Here is a 14,831-nt window from a genome sequence, read left to right as displayed (position 1 = left end):
GCAGCAAAGGAAATTAGAAGATCGACATATATCCATTATGGAGATAAGTTTTGGACGGGCGATGTGCCTCGTACACAGGGAAGAAGCTTTTCAGTTATCTAGCTTTGCTAGTAAAGTCGTTAGCTAGCAGCTAGCTAATAGCACAACAACAGCAGCCTAATGTCTGTATGATAAAAATACTGAATCGATACATAAGAACAGTTTCTCCTCACCTGGTTGTCTCCTCCCCTCAGTAGTTCTTCAGAGGAAGCCAGACGCAGAGGCCTGTCGGTGTCTGTTGTATTTCATTACCTCTCTGCTTAAACCGCGACTCCGTGTTGAAGCAGAAACTATACTTAAACGTTTTCCGTCATCTGACAAGTAGCAAGTCTACTTCACTTTATTCACCAAAAACGTTTTTATATATATATATATATATATATTAATACTGTTCTGTAATCTGGAACGTTCGCTATGCTGAGCTCCAGTTAGCCGCCTTATCTCACTGCGCGAGAGGCAACTGCATCATGAGTCATGGGCAAAAGGTCAAAGGTAACAAGGTGACCGGAGGGCTTATTATGTTGTACAAATAAATAAATAAATAAATAAATAAATAAATAAATAAATAAAATAATTTTAGTACATGTTATTATGTGTCAGAAGAGGGCTTTGAAAATAATAATACCAAAAAAAAAAAAACATTGACCAAAAGGGCACTTTGGGGCAAGGAGCAAAAAGGGCAGGTGCTCAAGCCCCCCCAGCCCCCCTCTGCACGTGCCTGAATTCAGACACTATTTCACTATTTCACCAGAGCGGATACAGTATCTTTGAAGCGCGGTGCTGTAATGCAGCCAGATGACCGCTAGATGGCGGTCACGGCGCTGATTTAACAAAACGTTATCTCGGCTGTGGGGGGAGAGAAGAAGGGGAAGGAAGCAGCTCACAGCGGCAACAGCCAAGCAACGACGGCGGTGACCGGACATGAACTTTAGCGAGGAGCCTACAACTTTACTCGGAGTTTAGAGAAACAGACGACGGAGGCAGCAGGAGTCGCTTCACTTCGCCTCTACTCAGTCAGGGGAAACAAGGAAGTGAGGAGCAGGCAAACTCCCAGTTGTTTTCCGCCGGTGAGTCTCTGTTATTTAAAGGCTTTGTGTGCTCTCCTCATGGTAAAAGGCTTCAGGTTCTGAAAGGGAAACTGTGCTTTATTTACTGTGCAGGAGAGAAGAGACAAAGGCAGACCACCCTGTTAGTGTTTCTTAACCGTAGCGTATCTACCTGGAGTTAAGAGAAAGTGAGCAGGCCCCGTTCGGATTTATTAAGTTTGGGGTTTTTTGGACCCATTCATTGCCTTTTGAAGCCCTCTGAGTGGTGACTTGAAACAAGCAGCTGGACACCTGTAATGTTGGGCTCTGACATAAATGGAGGATTGGTTTCAAAGACAGTGAACAGATGGACACATCGATGCTGAGTTGGTTGCTTCCTAACAACACGTAACGTGGGCAGAGCAAAGCGAAGCGTTCCAGTTTTAATACGTTTGGAAAGTTTTTTTTTTTTTAATTATTATTTTATTATGTGGAAGTATTTTTTTCAACATCTGTGTTGCCTATAGTTTAAAAATGATTGGTAGTAGAGGCACTGAGGAGGTTTTCAGCTGTAATTTCTATGTGTAAATGTTGTTTCTCAGTATATAAAACCTTGCATCCAGAGGCGGTTCTTGCATGATTGGTGTCCTGGGTGAGCCTCTCTTTCTGTCAGTGGAATCCCAGAATTTCAAGACAGTGTCTACATAACACTTTTTAGTGTTTTGCAAGTAGTACAAAGGTTTCATAAATCAAAAGATGTGGTTTTTAAAAATATTTTATATATTTATTTTCAGTGTATGGAAATCCAGTGGAAGTCTTTTCAGTCTCATAGTGATGGTCAAATGTAGTTCACACTCCTTCAATAAAATACCCATTTAATTTAGCGTCACATAAACTGAGAATGACGTCACACATTTATAAACATTCATGAACAGTTTTTGTTATGTTTTATTTTGTCTTAGGATTCTTCCTGGAATGAAAGACACATCACACACATCGGCAACTAGCCGTATTTTTGAATTTCAAGTGGAACATTATAAAAAAAAAAACGTGATTGCTTTGAGATGCACCAATAACAACTTTGAGGTCAATTTCCCAAACTGAACTTTCTAACTTTCTCTCTCTCTGTCTCTCTCTCTCTTTTTAATGCTTTAACCCTTCGGTATAGATTTCGGTATTTATATGAGGAGCAGAGGCGGTAGAGCAGTCACTGTAAAACATTTCTGAATGGAAAAAAAAATTACAAAATGTAAACTTTAGTCTGTGGTTAGCATCTTGTATTTGCAAGCTGCATTACGCAAACGGCAGTTTTGTGTGTATATCCTGCAGAATGTTTAAAAAAGTCTAGCAACATTTTCAAATTAAGCTGGTGAAGCATAAGTTTGAGCAGTTTTGCTGTAAACTCATTCAGACTTCTTGTTATCTGCTGAAAGTCTTGCTCTCTCTCCCTTTCTTGCAGCTTGTAATGAATGTTTTTCTTTCAGTTCTTTGTGGTTTTCCTTCAGTTTGCTTCTTACATCTCAACAACTTCCACACCAAAAAGGTAGCGCTCTGCATTGCTCACATACTGATTTAAAAAAAAAAAAGTCGTTTTGACATCAGCTTGAACCCACCAGTCATCGTTTCTCAATACATCTAAAAACATTATAATAATTTTGATCCAAGATTTTTATTTTTTATTCTGAATTGTGTTCGGTTTGGGACCAAATAGTATTAAAACACTATTTCTCTATTTTTGGCAGTTGTATTGCCAGTAGCATGTCATTATCATAAAACTGTCACCTTTGAACCTTCTGTGTATTTATCTTTTTTTTAAAGATTAGTTTGTCCTCTACTCTGCCTTACATAATCTTCATATAAATGCTTGGAATGCATAAACACTGCAAGGTTTTTAGTTGTCAGCTTAAAAGGTTTTATAAACACTCCTGAGATTTTATCTTGTATATTTTGATGACAGTGAAATAATAATAATTAAAAAAAAACATTACTCTGTTTCTGGCCACCTATTTTCTTAGCGGCTCAATTCATATATAGGAGAAGGCGTCTGTTTTGCTGATGTTTGTATCCTGATAACTAGCGTGTTATCTTTTCTGTACTGATATTTTCATGGAGTTTGCCCACTGGATTTCATTTTCCACTGCATCTAATTATTAACTGCTTTTCTAATAAATGGGTTAACAGCTTGAGACGAGAATAAGAAACATCTGCTGTTTTTCTTTTTATATCAACAACCTTTTTTTCTTTTTTAATAATTTTATAAATACGTTTGTGCTTCTCTGCTCAAGACATGACCTCAGTTACTTCCAGACGTACACCACAGTTTATGGTCCCCGGCTGATGGGGATGGGAGCTAATGGCCGACTCCTTCCAGTTGTAACCGCCACATTAGCGCGATGTGGCAGACGGTCTCAAAGGTTAAAAGCCTTTTGTTTTGTTTTGTAACCAGTGTCGTGTTGTGACGGAGACACCGAAGCGTCCTCGGACCAACAGGTGGCAGCTGATGTCACTCATCAGCTCCTGCTAATTTATTCATGGGTGATTAAAAAGGGTTTTGTTTTTCACAGGGACCAATCTGCCTGGCAGAGGAGAGCCGTAATAAAAGTGATTTCTCTCTGGCGGCTTCTTTCTTTCTTTTTTTTTTCTCGTCTCATTAGGAAGAACTAAGTTTTTTATGACTTGTGTCGAGCTAACCGGTGTCAAGATGTTAGCGTCTGTTAATTTGCGAACACGGTTCGTGTTGGTGGATATAAAGCAGTTATTTAGTTGTATGGATGTGAACTAAGATATGTTAATGCCTTTAAATGCTTACACACAACGTTTACAATATTCCCACTGTTAAATATTTAAGCTTCAAAGCCATGAAGTGCGTTCTGTTTGCTTTCGTAAAGCGATATGATAACAACAAGGGCGCAGTGTGACACTGTTCTCAGCTGTGTTCATACTGAACATCTGAAGAATATGCAGAACAGACGGCCCAAACTCTCTCCATCGGTACTGTTTACACATGTAGTGAACTGCTGGAAATGCTTTGCTGGATATCTCCTCGTGTCGTGGGAAATGATTCAAAGAAAGCTTGGGGAAAGTGAGCAGCGGGATGGACAGTCATGCATGAAAGATGCAGAAATTACCTTGCAGTCCTGACAGAACTTGCAGATTCTTTCTGCTCACACAGCAGACGAACAGCTCACTTGTGTGTTTTAACGTCAGAAAAAAAGCAACACCTTTGCAGGGGAAGTTTTAAGGCAGACTCATGGAGTCAGTCATGTATGTCAGTGCTGTATTATTTAGTAATTCAAGATGTTTACAAACATCGTAAAGATACAAGTATCTTTTTGGTGTAAACATAAAGACTGTACTGACTAGGGATGTATCCAAGGATGCACAGATGTATAAATTTGGACTGATATGTGATATTAATACTGCTCTTATGGCCGATAAGCAATATTTACCAATATTTCATATTATACATATTTTACTACGCTTTTGAAACCTTTACAAAACAACCACACCGCTGACTTCACTGTTATTTCCTCTCACCTGTGCTTCCATCACTCTGTAGCCTTTAGCATTCTCGGTAATGTCATTTGTGACATTTGTTTTTGGTGAGGCATGGCTTTTTTGCACAATTACTATAATAAGTTCAACCCATCACTTCCATCGATCAGAAGTGATCGATGCCTGGTTTTCCAACCGTATGGCCAGATGGAGATTGAAAGTGGAGCGGCAAAAGCAAATGAGATGGATTAGCAGTGGTTGGCAACAACTGATGGTGTCATCCAGGACATGTTGCTGTGAAATATAATCTGTTGACCTGAAATCAAGCTCTTGGCATGTCTTGACGGTCATGAGTCTTCAGTCAGAGATTCTTCTGATTTGTTACAGGACTGACTGCAACCTGAGATCCTTCCTGTCCACAGCATCTTTGAAGCTAATTGGATGACATGAGTTATGACACCATTTAATTTCCCTTTGAGATGAATGAAGTATTGAATTGAATTGAATTGTGAGCATCTGCTGCCATGACTCACTGTCCAACCAGTGAAACTCTACATTGGCATGAAACTTGCAAGTTCTTAACACTTGAAATATACTAGCCAACAATTACTACTCTCCAAACATACCTTTTCAATCTCAATATCGCATATGTGGTATTAGAATAATTATATATGGTGCCAATGTGGTATTGACTTCTGTTTCTATTACTTCTAAACTCTTCCTCGATTTTTGTCTCGGTAGTTGACGACTAGGATGTCTGAAGGAACAGACGTGTGGTTTTACATGTATACACAACAGAAAACAATTTTTTGGACTGATTTGTTAAGACTCAAGTCCTGGTGTGTTACTGACTTTAGTCTGGGGTTTACTGTTTCAGAAGGAGGAATTTCTAGCAGCCAATAATCCGGTTGAACCAAAAAAATACTCTGCTCTCTGCATTCACTTCTGTGGGTCAACTATTGATGCTTAGATTTTTCTCTTGGATATTTGCAAAGCTTCTGAAGGAACCCAAATGTGTGATGTTTGCGGTAGTAACTTCGCCTTCACCGTACCGTACCTTCGTCCTATGGACTTAGAGCTGAAGGCAGGCCAGAAATGGTGCAGTACTGGTCCTGCGACAAGGAAAACTGAAAAAATAGCGTCGCAAACGGACACATGCCAAGCTGCTGAGTGGAAACAAGGCAATGTAGAATCAGACATTTCCTTCCAGGTATTTTGATCCTACAAAGTAGGTTTCTAGATAGTGTATATGGTCCAGCACTGTTTTGTCAGTATGTCATGCACTGAAGTAATAAAATCAGTCCTTCCATATTACATTTAGTCCTGAAACGGAACTAGCCATTGCACTTCAGTGTGTGTAAAGTATACCCAAGTGTTTTGGTAGGAGCGGTGATGAGGCACGAGCAAATGAAAGCTGAGACACTTCCTGCCTTGTTCGCTATTCTAATGATGAGAATAGCCTGGTGTAAACGGTTTTTCATTGGGTGGTTGTTCTGCCCGCTTTTCCAGCGTATACCGTTGGATCTGCTTGGTTTAGTTAAGTCCGACTCAGGATTCACATCACATCAAGCTTAGGGTTATGTCATTTACGAGTTTATCTCTGTCAGTGTTCAGTGACCCCAGTCCCGCAAGAAGGATCTGTGCTTTAGTGTGACCTGTCATCGCCTGAGAGGTTAGCGGTGATGAGTTATGTTTTGGAGGTGGGTGGTGGGGGCGCGCGTCGATGGGACCCATCACACTCCAAGATTGGGCTCCACCTCCTAGTTCCTGTCCTGCAGAGGACACGGTTATTTCTGGGTGTCAAGGTTAGGCCAGAGTGGCATGCGGGACCCAGATGAGGTATGTCCGGGCAGAAAGTTCAGAACACGAGAGGGGATTGAGTCGACTCTTCAGCTGCCAGAATCCTTAACTGGTCCTGTGAAGTTATCTCCATGTACTGTATGCGAGTGGAAAGGAATTATTACTCTGCTTTTGCTGGTCTGCTGTGGCAGGAGTCTTCACCAGAGTGGATGGTAGGTGTTAGAAAAATGATACTTATTTAACTTTACCACGTTGGAATCTGCTCAGTCACAAGGGAACATGTAAGCAATTAAAGTTTAATTGATCTGAATAGGATTGTACCGCAGTTAAGAGGTTCCCACACTCAGTCTTAATTTCCCGGGAATCTTTCCTGATTGTTTACAGTTGCATACTCCTCGCAATGGATCTTTCAAAGGGCAACTCGAACTGAACCTTGCATCAAAATGTCTTGGACACGAGTGTGTGTGTGTGTGTGTCTGTGTGTGTGTAATATAATTTGGCAGCTAAGCATTTCAGTTTCTTTTTTTAGTTGTTCTATTGGATCAGTTCCCATCTGTGTGTGACTGTATGTATATGGGTCTTGCATGTCTTGTTCTTGCACTTGGGGCTTTGTAATCTTTTCCCATTTTCTTTCCTATTGGAGATAAGTGTAGCTTGCTAAACATTATTGTAGTATTTTGTTTCAAACCAGAATTCTGCTCATGTTATCAAACACTCAGATAATGAGCAGACATTTTTACAAAACATCAAACTAAAATGGGTTCAGATTGGGTTGGAATGTGTTCAATGGTTCCTAATAGTAAAATTATAAGTTAAAACACTTTTTTCTTTTGTGACATAAATGAGATGAATGGAACAAAAAGTCCAATTTTTATGTGGAGACAATGGCACAATGAAGATAGTCGTCACAAAGACTGGATGTTTCTCTAAAGTTGTTGAAAAGAAAACTGGTTAGAAAGCCATCAGCAATGATTGATGATCTGCAGGGATTTCCAGCTATTACTTTTTCTCCTTGATTTCTTGTATTCCCAGAATGTGCTAAGCTAAGGACTCTGTTAGGAAGACAGGATTCCCGACTACTTGGAGGAGGATTTGTTATGGTCTGATGTAACCAAACCACTCCCTAAGGTTTGGGGAACAATGCTAGAAGAACACCATAGCAACAGTGAAATAAAGCACCAGTAGCATCTAGATATAAATCTAGATATAAATCTGAAAGGAAATTTGTGTGGTGTCTGGTGAAGATTCATGGGATGTTGAGGCTGTTGGAATAATGCAGGCAAAATGTGACATTTAATTGATGGACTTCCTGGTGACTCCATCTAGGAGGGAAAAGTAGGTTAGGAGCATAAATTAACAAACATAACAGTCTTAAAAGTAGTGGCTTCTCAGATGGACACTGGAGTTATGTGTTGCAATATAATATACACACACGACTTAACCAGAGGACATGCTGACTCTGGCTGGAATCTTGTCGTTATGGCAACAACAAACAGCAGCACGAAGTCTTTAGAAACCGAATGCGACTCAGACGGAGTAAAAGATGTTCTGTCATATTGAATAGTGATAGAATGTGGTTAAGATCAAGACTGAGAAACCTGATTTGAATTTACTTTTGTCTCAAAACTCAGTTTATAAATAATATATGATTAGCTCCTGCACTGATAGCCGAGGTTTTAAGAGACAGTGGATAATTAAAATAGTTTTTATTTTTACAACCCCTCTACTTGCTCTACTTGTGTGACCACATTTTAGCTTGTGTAAACCTTTTGATAAACCATTTGTGTCTGTAAGCATAATGTAACTATTTTTTTCTGTTGTTGATCTAAAAAAAAAAAAAAAAAAAAAAAAAACTTAGTTTTTTCCAAAAGCATATCAAATCTGCATAATCTTACATCAACTCATAACATTGCAAACGGTGTGAAAGACCTTCCAACTATGGGAAAGAAATCAGCTGGTAAAATGTCTAATTCTTCATGCTTCAGATGTCCCAGGTTCAGCACAGCTGATTCAAATGGCTGAATTACCTCCTCTGCATTACTATGAAGATCTGCAGAGGCGTCACAGTAACCCATTCATTTGAAAAAGACGTGATGAACAAAGGGCAACATCTGTAACAGACAGGAGACGGTCCCTTGAAAACTGACATTTGACATCGACTATTGCCTCATTTCCACTGAGCAGCATGGGTTGGTGTGGTTCGGTACGTGACTTTATCTGTTTCCATTGTGAAATTGGGAAGAAAAGATGGTTCTGGGTAGGACACACTCTTAGCAAACCACCAACCAACATCGCCAGACACTCTTAGGCAAATGAAAGAGAGGCTGTTCAAGAAAGACCTGATGATGGGGGACGGCAGTGGCGCAGAGGAAAAGCGAGCCATCGGTTCACAGACATCTCAGTCCTCTACGTGGCCATCACAGGTTCAGGTCCCGGCCTGTTGACCTTTGCCGCATGTCTTCTCCCTTTCTCACAACCTACTTTCTGTCAATTCACTGTCAAATAAAAGTCATTAGAGACAGATGTCAAAAAATAAAAGAAAGAATGGCCCAGGACAGAAAACTCTGAAGATCTATCTTTGGTGGCCCAAGGATGAAGGGCAAAATGAATAAATGATTGTAAAAGCAGCCATACAGCCGACACATCACGCATCATTCCTGGGCCTCCTTCTGTTGTAGGTCCATAGGACAGTGGTGTGGTATGGATAGGTCACACAACACAGTTGATTCATTGGAGGGCAGAAAAAGCTAGATGATTGCAACAAGTACAAGACATATTAGTGTGTCCCCTTTGTCATCGCACTAGCATGGCGCAGCATTTGGCGTTTAGGTTTAACCCCCGGCTGCCTAGTGAAAGTCCAACTGGCGGAGGAAACGCCATCGTAAATACGTCAAACCATAACATAGAGTACCCAACTTCACCATACCGCTCAGTGGAAGAGAGGTGTTTGTATGCCTTAAGTTCTTGAAGGTTATTTGTCTGTTAAGACAATTGGGTTTCATTGCAGTCAGAATTTTGATCAATTGGAATAAACCTTTTCCAGATGCCAGTAGTTTTTCTGACCTTTTTTTTTTTTTTTTGGAGAAACTGGGTTTTTTTTGTTCTGCTGATCTTACACCATTGGTATTCATTTCCCAAATAAAACGTGTATCAACACAGTGGTTTATAAGCTATTTGCTTAGCTGAATTGTGTTGACCTCGTTTCTTAACAGGTTTGTTTTTCTTCTTTTTTGTCTTTTTGTCCCGCAGCACAAGATTATATGGTGAGCAAATGTTGACACATGGCACAAGGAGTTTCTAGGCTGAAATACCCTTCCATCTACCTCAGCAGCTCTCGCTTTATACTCGATCTACCTCAGCCTGTGTCGTGTTGAGTCCACCAACATCAGCGACCTCGGAAGAGGCCGGCGGATCACTTTTTGCTTCGTCAGCAGATCTCTCCAGTATCAGCCAACCAGCCGCCTTCAACGCTACCATCATTAGCTGAACCCCTTGGTGAGGGAGGGTCCTCCTGAAGGAGTCATGTTTCGCCCGGGTTTGTGATGTCCGAGCCCTGCAACGGACCCGGACCAGTTGAAGAACGGGGGCGGATTCGTCGAGACGTGCCCCGCTTTGTGATTGGCTGTGAAGAGGATGAGCAAGACATGGGCCAAATGGAGGCTGGCATGAAGAACGAGATGCTTCGTCAGGACGACATGGAGGTATATGAAAATGAATCGGTAAGTGAGAGAAGTGAATGACATCACGTTGCTGCCTGGTAACAACCAAAGGGGTTTTGGAAAAGAGCCAGTCATATCCTGGCAAAAGGAATCAATCAAGTTTGTTCTTATAGCACATTTCAGCAGCAAGCTGCTTTACGTAATAAAAACACAAAATTACTAAGTTATAAAGAAAACCCCATACAGTCAACAACTGAACGAACATTACATTTTGATGAGTGCCATCACCAAAATCATACATATCAAATAAGAGAGCAATGAAGTTTTTAAAAATCAACAGAAGAAGAGTAACATTCAAACAGGGGAATAGATGAAGAATTGGAAACAAGATTTAAAACCTGGCTTGGGAACAGAGATGGATAATTGTAAGACAGAAGGGCTGTTTGTGGTAATTTTACTCGGTTACTCTTAAACACCAAGTTTTCTTTCAGCATATTCACTTTCTGAACCTGAGTAGCTGAATCCCGTCAACAACAAACAGCACTAATAAAAAGTTTGGATCAGCTACGGTTAGAATGGTGACATTTTCAGGCCTACTGAAAGAATAGCGGCTTAGTTAATGATGTGATAACCTAATCTCCATCTTCCAGGAGCTGTGAGACAGAGGAGTTTGTTCATCTTAGAGAAAGTGGCAAAATAGATCATAATTTCCTCGATAGTTTGCCTTCAGAAAATGGTCACATCTTGTGACACAACCCACTAAGGGGTTTGCCGTAGCGGCTCCACACACTACCAGACTTTTCACCATAATCAACAGGCTGTTGTGTGCAAAATGAAGCAGTGACAGCTGTCATGTTGTCGAGTCTCTCTTGTACCATCTGGGTCCTCTCCTTTCCTCCACTGCATTTCCATTCGCCGCAGTTGCAGCAGCAACATTCAGAATTGGACACATTTATTAGCAACACTGTGAAATAAAAGGAGGGATTGTGCTACAGCCAGTAAAGTCTGTTCATGCAATGAAGAAAAATTATAAATAAAATGAACACACACCACAAGTCTGCATTTGTGACGGCCTTTTCCTGACATCACTGGAAAAAGAACCATTTTGTCTGCAAAGGGAGGCTACGTAGTGATGCAACATTTAGATTCAGTTCTGTTTATATGTATATAAACCATGTTAAAGGTCTCATGTGTAACAGTAACTGCCATCTGGTAGCCATGTTGGATATAGCAACCGTTTAAAATTAACTTTCATCCGCCATTATCTTAAAAAAATCTAAAATATCAAATTTGGCTAAAACTATCCGACCTTTTCTGTTTCCTTTCATTATGAGGTCAATTAATAAACCTCCGCAAACTCTTGGATTAAGTAAAAGTAAGAGAATCCTCAAAAAAAAGTTTCTCACTTTTCTTTAATTGCCGTCAAAAGCAGGCATGCTTTTGACGGCAATTTTCCCATTTATTAAAAGCTACTTTTGTTCTAGGTTAATGAACATAAGATGGATTTTACAATTTCACAAACAGCTTAACAGTAGATGTTTTTAATACATATTTATTACTGTCATACATAGTATCTTAAACAAAGTTGTTAACCAGTCGAAATAAAGCCATGAATAAGCAACACTTCCTGATTGCATCGCCTACCCTTGTTCCTTCCACCAGCCGTCAGAGCGACAGATCGTTGTGGGCATATGTGCCATGATGAAGAAGTCCAAGTCGAAGCCCATGACTCAGATCCTGGAGAGACTCTGTAAATTTGACTACATCGATGTCGTCATCTTCCCTGAGGAGGTGATCCTGGAGGAGCCTGTGGAGAAATGGCCACTCTGTGACTGCCTCATCTCCTTCCACTCCAAAGGTGAACTCTGCATTTCCATTACAGGCGGCTGAGTGAAAACGTTGGTGTTTAAATAACTATGTGCAGTTTTTTGTGCTTCCTCTGACTTTACTTTAAACATCTCCCTGACACTAATCCAGTCTTCCAGTTTCATCCTATTTTTACTTCCATACTTTTCATGGCGATCTCTGCGTTTTGATAAATGAGTTTATCTTAAGAGTTTCAAGTCTGATTAATTCTCAGACGACGGTAACAATCTACAACTCATGTTGCAGTCAGTTTGTCACATGCAGTGTTTTTCCGCTCTATTTTTAAAAACGTTAGCTGACGGAGATCAGGGAACACGATCGTCTGCAGATGCAGTTTTTCCAGGAAAGGGAGAAGGCGATGTTTACCCAAAACCTCTTCAGGACTCGTACGACCAGAACGACAGAAACACAGTGCAATTATCTCTATGAATCACTTGTTGCTTGTTCTGGAAAAAAAGGCTGATTTACGCAACAAAAAGCAGTTTGAGTCTCTCTAGAAAAAAGAAAAAAATGCTGTTTTTTATTTTTAGTAAATCCTTGTTATGTCAATTCAAGTTGATCTAAAATGTGACATATTCTTTTGCTTTCCAGGTTTTCCTCTTGACAAAGCTGTGGAATATGCTAAGCTCAGGAATCCAATGCTCATCAATGATCTCAACATGCAGTATTTCATTCAAGACAGGTGAGAGTCTCAAAAACCAGAAAAAATAATAATAAAATAATAAAGTTATTTCATCTGACAGTTAAATTTGGAGATTACATTATTTTTTTCTAATTTGCAGTTTTTGGTAAAATAAAAAACAACAAAAAAAGTTTTTTTCTTGTCCAGTTCTGGCTTGTAGTTAGGAAATCTTTTCCCAGTCTTAGTAATGAGATGTTCTTGAGAAAGTCGCATAATTGCTGTTTTTACAGACTTTCCCTTTATTGTCTTCAACTTCCTGCTCTTGGTAACACAGAGGATCACTATGAATGTTGCACAAATTCACTGTATTGTGGTTGTCTGTGATATTATTACCGATGTTAGGAGGGAAGTGTATCGGATCCTTCAGGAAGAGGGGATCGACCTGCCTCGCTACGGCGTGTTAAACAGAGACCCTGACAATCCTGAAGGTGAGAACGTCATCGTCTTTTAAAAAAATAATAAGCAGTGTTAGTGAAATGATGCAGATTGTTTATGCAGATTAGCAGGAAAGAAATAAATGAGTTTGTGCCAAAAAGTCTACAGCAAGATCTGCTTTAAAGAGGCAGTATTATGTAAAATAAGCTTTTTTAAGTTTAACTTCATGTTATTCCCTCATCAAAAACATACCTGGATTTTTACCTCGACTCTTTCATCCTTATTTGAGAAATCTTTTAATCTCCATGGCAACCATTCAGCTGTACAAAATGCCTGGGTGGATCTATCTCCGCCTTTGAGGATGAAGCTCCTCCTCTGAGCTGCAGTTTCCAAGTTTCCGCTTCACAGAGCAGCTCTCTCCTTCAACTCCCACACTCAGCTCCTTCAGACTAGCCAGCAGCAATTAGCAAACACCTGGTGGAACTTGCGCTCATCATAGAAACTACTTCTCAGTGAAATGCTGGTAAAAACGTTGTTAAAGGGTTAATAGAGGAGCCATGTTGGGATGACTTCCTGTAGGTGGAGTTTCAGAAAGAACAGGAGTTTCTTAAAGAGACAGAGGCCCAGTTTTAAGATGCTAAATTACAAAGTAAAATTTCTTTTAAGTCATATTTGACAGCATTTTTATAACTGAAGGTAACATAGTTGCTTGATCGTTATATAAAATGGCACTATACATAATACTGCCCCCTTAAATTACAGTTGATATTTTTAGATTTGCTTAGTTACTAAGGGTTCATCATGTAATAGTCAGTTTGTCAGTTTGTAACTAAATATAGAAAAATCTGTTGTTTCTAACAAATCCACATTTTCTCATGTTATTATTTGCCGTTTTCACTGTTTCTTCATGCGTTCACTGGTAAAGGCTTCCTGTTGAACTGCCTTTAAACACGGCCGCTCACTTTGTGCAGAGTGCAACCTGGTGGAGGGGGAGGACCATGTGGAGGTGAACGGGGAGGTGTTCCCTAAGCCCTTTGTGGAGAAGCCTGTGTGTGCAGAGGACCACAACGTCTACATCTACTACCCAACGTCTGCAGGGGGAGGCAGTCAGAGGCTCTTCAGAAAGGTAGCTGCTGTCAGCCTTCTCCATTGATCTAATTCTCTGTTTTAAGATTAGATTTTTGGAAAATGTGGATTTTTTATTTTTGTCTCTCACCAATCCACTTCTGGGGGTTTCAGAGCGATGTAAACCCACACAAGAACTACCATCTTGTTTTACAGCTGCTATTTATTTCAACTTTGATTTCTGGTCAACTGACAGAAAAAATTGTTGAAATAAAAGCAGTTTAAACAATATTTCTGCCATTTGTAAAGGTTTGTTTTAAAGAAAAAAGTTTGATGTTAGTTGTGCTTTCTTTTAATTAGCTTCCTTGGTTGGTAGCTCTTGTGCTCTGTTCTGTTACACCTGCGTGCTATTGACCCAAGCGACTTCTATAAAACAACATTTGAGGTTTTCTATTTTCGTATGGCCTGTGTTTATCGCTATATTTTTATTTTAGATTGGAAGTCGCAGCAGTGTCTATTCCCCAGAGAGCAACGTGCGAAAAACTGGATCGTACATTTACGAGGAGTTCATGCCGACTGATGGCACCGATGTGAAGGTACTGTGTGGACACCAGCCTGCCTTTTGATTTTGATGTGAAGGGCAGAGTGGGTTTGTATGGAGATAAATTAGGTCCAGAAATCTTACTGATGAAAATATTTTAATCTGAAAAAAATATTTTAAACTGGGAAAAAAAAAAAAAATTTTTTTTGAAAGTGCAAGGTAATATGTCAACTGAAAAATTTATCAAATAAAAAAATTTGAATTTGATAAAATAAAATTGAACT

At 39.8% G+C, this 14,831-nt stretch overlaps 1 protein-coding gene across 10 annotated transcripts in view; it reads left to right on the top strand.

Moving 5' to 3' along the window:
• Positions 1-401: 401 nt before the first annotated feature.
• The window catches only part of ppip5k1b (diphosphoinositol pentakisphosphate kinase 1b), a 56,058-nt gene continuing 41,628 nt past the window's right edge, over positions 402-14,831 (top strand). For 3 of the 10 annotated variants that reach the window (XM_088006533.1, XM_088006532.1, XM_088006526.1), the window contains exons 1-7: positions 402-1,106; positions 9,609-10,078; positions 11,681-11,876; positions 12,476-12,566; positions 12,909-12,994; positions 13,913-14,067; positions 14,501-14,602. In XM_088006533.1, coding sequence (XP_087862659.1) covers positions 9,902-10,078; positions 11,681-11,876; positions 12,476-12,566; positions 12,909-12,994; positions 13,913-14,067; positions 14,501-14,602 — 807 coding nt within the window. In that variant the 5' untranslated portion in view covers positions 402-1,106; positions 9,609-9,901. Of the gene's footprint in view, positions 1,107-7,676; positions 10,079-11,680; positions 11,877-12,475; positions 12,567-12,908; positions 12,995-13,912; positions 14,068-14,500; positions 14,603-14,831 lie in introns of those variants that run through there. The other 7 variants (XM_088006534.1, XM_088006531.1, XM_088006528.1 and 4 more) reach the window with 6 other exon arrangements.

The sequence above is a fragment of the Poecilia mexicana genome, unplaced genomic scaffold (genome assembly GCF_051168715.1).
Source record: "Poecilia mexicana isolate PSO_F unplaced genomic scaffold, ASM5116871v1 scaffold_6, whole genome shotgun sequence".
NCBI classification, from domain to species: Eukaryota; Metazoa; Chordata; class Actinopteri; order Cyprinodontiformes; family Poeciliidae; genus Poecilia; species Poecilia mexicana.
The sequence above is the reverse complement of the archived record's forward strand: the minus strand, read 5'-3'. Positions and strand labels throughout refer to the sequence as shown.